Source organism: Ochotona princeps, chromosome 14 (assembly GCF_030435755.1).
Source record: "Ochotona princeps isolate mOchPri1 chromosome 14, mOchPri1.hap1, whole genome shotgun sequence".
In the NCBI taxonomy this organism is placed as follows: Eukaryota; Metazoa; Chordata; class Mammalia; order Lagomorpha; family Ochotonidae; genus Ochotona; species Ochotona princeps.
This window is the reverse complement of record NC_080845.1, coordinates 8,868,927-8,873,553: the sequence shown is the minus strand read 5'-3', so window position 1 is coordinate 8,873,553 and position 4,627 is coordinate 8,868,927. Positions and strand designations below refer to the sequence as shown.

At 57.1% G+C, this 4,627-nt stretch overlaps 1 protein-coding gene across 1 annotated transcript; it reads right to left on the bottom strand.

The window, feature by feature from the left end:
- PDCL (phosducin like) lies at nt 1-4,627 on the bottom strand. Its single transcript, XM_004593594.2, has 4 exons — nt 4,468-4,627; nt 2,932-3,108; nt 2,117-2,298; nt 1-646 (listed from the first exon to the last, which is right to left on the bottom strand). Exons 2-4 carry the CDS (start codon nt 3,101-3,103, stop codon nt 95-97), a joined length of 906 nt encoding a protein of 301 aa, XP_004593651.1. The 5' UTR covers nt 3,104-3,108; nt 4,468-4,627; the 3' UTR covers nt 1-94.

Genomic DNA, 4,627 nt, shown 5'->3' with positions numbered 1-4,627 from the left:
GCTGAGGAGCCAGCAGACACAGCAAGGGACGAAGCAGCAGACACGTGCCTTCTAGCCCCGCAACGAGCGACCCATGCAGCCGCACCCCCTGGCTTCAGTCTATCTCCAGGTCGCTGTCCTCGCTGTGACAGGTGGCAGAGTTGCGCACTGACGTCAGCAGCAGGGCCTCCTTCTCTGGGAGTAACCCAAACTCCTGCAGAAACGCTTCGAGGTCCACGGCGAAGAAGTCTTCCCCCAGCTGGTCGGTGACGCGCACGAAATTGCCGATCAACTCGCCTCCCTTGTAGATGAGCAGGGCTGGGAGGGCGTTCCTGGTGAAGTGGCTGCTCGCCCCAATGACCGAGCTTCTCACGCGGCAGAACTTGACGGCCGGGTACTCGGCGGCCAGGCAGATCATGCAGCCGTTCATGGCCTCGGTGCCCGGGATGCCGTCCTCGTAAATGTGGACCACGACGAGCGTGCTTTTCTGTTCCTTGTCGATCATGTCTAAAAACCCTTCTCCGCTGGGGATCTCGAAAACCTGCTTGAACTGGGGCCCCCTGTGAAGCTGCTGCCGCATCTCCTCCATCCTCTGCTTCCGGTACTGCTGCAGGAAAGCTTCATCATCCTGGTCCTCGCTCATCATGGCCAGCTCCTTCAGGGTCATCTGCAGGGGGGCCGTGGAGGGAGGGGAGGGACACAAGGACACACACTCAGCAACCAGGGCACCGTGCTGAGTGCTTTGGGCCGATGCCCCGCGGGCCTCTCATCACTTCTGCTTTTTGTCAACGACATCCCAAGATTTAACACTACTTGCACTTGTTCATGTAAACGCTAACTGTAAGACTGCGACTCGAACGAGATTTTAAAATCCCAGCCTTTGAACCACCATACGTTTCCTCTCATCCAAACAGGCCAGCTCCTACTGTTTGATAAATCATACCTACAGGGTCCTGTTTGGCTCGACACCACTGCTTGGCCCTTAGGCAGGAGCCAGTTTTGTTCCTCTGCACGGAAGCCAGCAGGACCCTGGGACTGCAGGAAGTGACCAGCTTAAGCTCCGTAAGCATCTTCCTTCTCCCGCCTTGGTGCAGACACAGCTACTTCGTGCTCATCCCCAGCTCAGTCCCATCCTGCAGAGGCGAGGGACCGGCGGCATAGAGGAATCTTACTCGATTAAAAAAAGCTGCATCTACCACTCAGAGTTCACTGCCGCGCTCCCTGCCGGCTTTCTTCCCCTCCGCAGCTCTCCACTCAGCCTCAGCACACCGGCGTCTCCCTTCTGGCCTGCCACGCTCTGGGCCAGTCACTCCTGGCTTGTTCTTTGTAACTGTTCCCTGACCCTGGCCGGGTGTTTTAGCTCTGCCACAGTTCGGCCATCTCAGGCACGTGTGGACACTCTTCCACCACCAGGGGGCGCAGGAAGAGAGAGATTCCGAGTCCTCTGCGAGCAGAGAAGGTAAAAAGGCACCTGGCACTCAGCTGCAAACAAGCCCAGACAATGAGCAGTTCTTCAGTTCTCAACCCGTCAGAGGAGCAGTATGCAGACACAAGACAATCTTTAGCACAAGTCTGGCTCTTACGAGCCTCCACTAGTTTCATGTCTCCCAAGACTAGTCACCTCTCCTGGGTAAGCATGGGAATTATGCCACCATCCTCAGAGGGCTATCAGGTCCAAGGTAAAACCTCAAAGATTGGACACTGGCACTGGGAGAGGATATTCAGCCAGCTTAAGCTCCATAAGCAGCTTCCTTCTCCTGCCTTGGTGCAGACATGGCTACTTCACGCTCATCCCAGCTCAGTCCCATCCTGCAGAGGCGAGAGACCGTGGCATAGAGGGACCTCACTGGATAAAAGCAGCTCAGCAGGCCAGGCCCTATCTCCAGCATTTTACTCCCCACAGCCCTGTGCACGCGGGTATGAGATGCTGATCTCACTGACCCAGTGTGGAACCAGATCAGAAAGGAAGCTGCCTTCCCAGGGGCTCTGGAGGCAGAGCTGAGAGCCCAGCCCAGGCGTGTCTCGGTCCTGGCCCGGCTCTGCACAGCTCCCCAGCTTCCCCACCTCGCTGGAGCCCCTGACCCGGCAACAGCAGCCAAGGCAGCTTCGGAGAAGGACCCGGCTGTGGCCCGATTACCTTTCCACTGATCTTCTCCTCTAAGTCCTTCTGCCTCCGCTGCTCCTCCTCTTCGTCCAGGTGGGACCTGCAGGTCATGGACAGCTTCTGGATGAGCCGCTCCATCTCCCGGCACTGCTCCTCCCTTTGCTCCGTCTCCAGCTGCTTGTAGCGACGCCAGTCATGGATCACACCTTTGGGACCTGAGCAGGATGGATGAGGACGTGACCGGCCGGTGCCGAGAGCGGGCAGCTCTCCGTGCGCTCTGCCACAAGCTGGCAAGGCAGACGCAACAGTGATGGTGATAATAAGTAAAAAGCCACACTCAAGCCTGACAGGCAGGGATTTAAGTAAATAAACCATGATCCGTTGACTTCCTGCCTTGAGAAACATTCCAAATATATCAAAAAGGACTATTTGTTATCCACCCAGGCCAGTGAAGATCAGAAAGTCCGTTAGCACAGTAGAAAGATCTGTGTGTGCAGAAATACCACACATTGCTGCTTCAACGCCACACTCACCTGGACTGACATTAATTCGGCAATGCTACAATGTAAAGATGTGTCATTTCTAGGAATTTATGCCACCGATCTATGCATACCTATAACTTATGGGATATCAAACAATTACTAACAGGAGACTCAAGATCGAAACCTAGGCCACTCCAGGTTCATTACCATGCTGCTATGCACACACATTTGCTCTGTGCGGTTGGAAAATCTGGAAGCCTTCACGGTGACAGAGCACTGTATTAGCTCTGCACGCCGAGGCCCTGAGGGATGAGTACTGCACGGACAGAACAAAGCCACCTGCCAGAGCTCAGGGCAAGGCTGTACCTGTATTCACCGAGATGCCTTCGCCTGCCAGCTCAGCCTCTGCAGGCATGGCACTGCTGGCAGGGGCGCCCCGGCCTCCGTCCTTGTCCTCACGGTCGCTGTCCTCGTCCTCACTGCTGCTGTAGTAGTACTGCAGCTTCTCCCCCAGCAACTTGTCATCCAGGGTCGTCATGGTGCCTAGAAGGGGCAACGGTCAGACTCGTCGCTGGCCGGAAGCAGACCGACAGCAGAGGGAGACCCACGGTTCTGACTCACAGGACCCTCGAAGCAGACAGTGAGCCCTCCCCTTGGGACAACTGCATGCCATCTCCGAGTGCCTGGGTTTGAGTCCTAAACCTGCGCTCAACTCTAGGAACACGTTGATGTGCACCCAGCGAGGCACAGTCGATGGCTCAAGCACCCTCTCTATGCATGTGGGAGCCCCAGACGAAATTCCAAGCTCCTGGCTTTGGCTGCATCCATTCCTGGCAGGTAGGGGCATCTGGGAAGATAGCCCTCCGACACACTCTTTCTGCTCCATAAATACATTTTTAAAAATTTAGGTATTAAAAGAAAAAGCACAATCTCTCTAGAAAATTCTACTATGATCCTGGGTTCTTGGGTTTACTATGCATTTTTTTCACTACTATGCATTTTTTAAAATATTTATTGGTTTGGAAGGCAGAGTTGCACAGCAAGAGAAATCTCCCTTCGGCTGGTTCAGACCCCAAATGACCACAATGACAAGCGCCAAGCCAAGGCCAGAGGCCAGGAGCTCCATCTGGGTCTCCCACACGGGCGGCACCAAGTTATTTCCACCATTTCCCGCTGCTTCTCCAGGCACATTATGCTCTTTTATAGAAGGTACAACTCCAGGCTCAAATAAGGCAATTTGCTTTGTCCACCTTACAGCAAACAGGAGAGCTGGGACAGACCCCAGGATACCACCTCTCAGCATCCTTCTCCAAGGTACGAGTTATTGTCTTTAAGGATGGATGGTTTTAGGCATGCTTCCTTTCCTAGCAACTACAACGCCTGGGTGACTGAAAAATCCTGAGGAACGCCTTCACAGAGAAGCATCAAAGGCAGGCCTGCTGCTGAGCCTCGGTCTTCCCCTCTGGTCTCCCTCCTCCCAGCCCTCCCCATTCAGACTGATCCAAAGAAGGACCTGCAGGTGCAGCCAGGCGCTTTGGGGGCGGGGCAGGAGGAGGGGCGAGCGCGAGAAGGCGGAGCCAAAAAGAGGTGAGCGTGAGGAGGCGGAGCTAGAGGGCGGTGCGGGGCCGAAGGAGGAACGAGCGTGCGGAGGCGGAGCTACCGGACGGGGCGGGAACGACGTCACCGAGGACGAGCGTGCGGGGCGGGGCCAGCGCGCGGGAGGCGGAGCCCCGCGGGGCGGGAAGGCCCGGGCAGCCCCGCAGGGGAGCGGCGGGCCGAGGGCAGAGAGCCAATGGAGGGCGCGGGGCCGAGGGGGCCGGAAGGCCGAGCAGCGCTCCCCGGCCTCGCCGGCCATCCTCCCACCCGCCCGCAGCTCCCTCCCGGGCCACCGCAGTGAGTTACCGGCCCGGCTCGGTCTGGATCCTCGAGACAGCAGTTCCGGGAACCAGAAGGGAGGGAAGCGTCTCGGAGCCTTGAGGATCGTGGAGCAAAGCCGGCGAAGTCCCGGCTGCGAGGGCCAATGGGGCGGCCTCCTGGCGTCACGTGGACACACGCTGGCCAG

Bases quoted from the DNA above. Each gene is read 5' to 3' on its own strand.
- PDCL (XM_004593594.2), bottom strand. From the start codon at position 3,103: ATGACGACCCTGGATGACAAGTTGCTGGGGGAGAAGCTGCAGTACTAC. The intron at 2,299-2,931 runs GTACAGCCTTGC...CATCCTGCTCAG, and splicing joins AGGCATCTCGGTGAATACAG to GTCCCAAAGGTGTGATCCAT. The intron at 647-2,116 runs GTAATCGGGCCA...GCCCCCCTGCAG, and splicing joins AGGAGAAGATCAGTGGAAAG to ATGACCCTGAAGGAGCTGGC.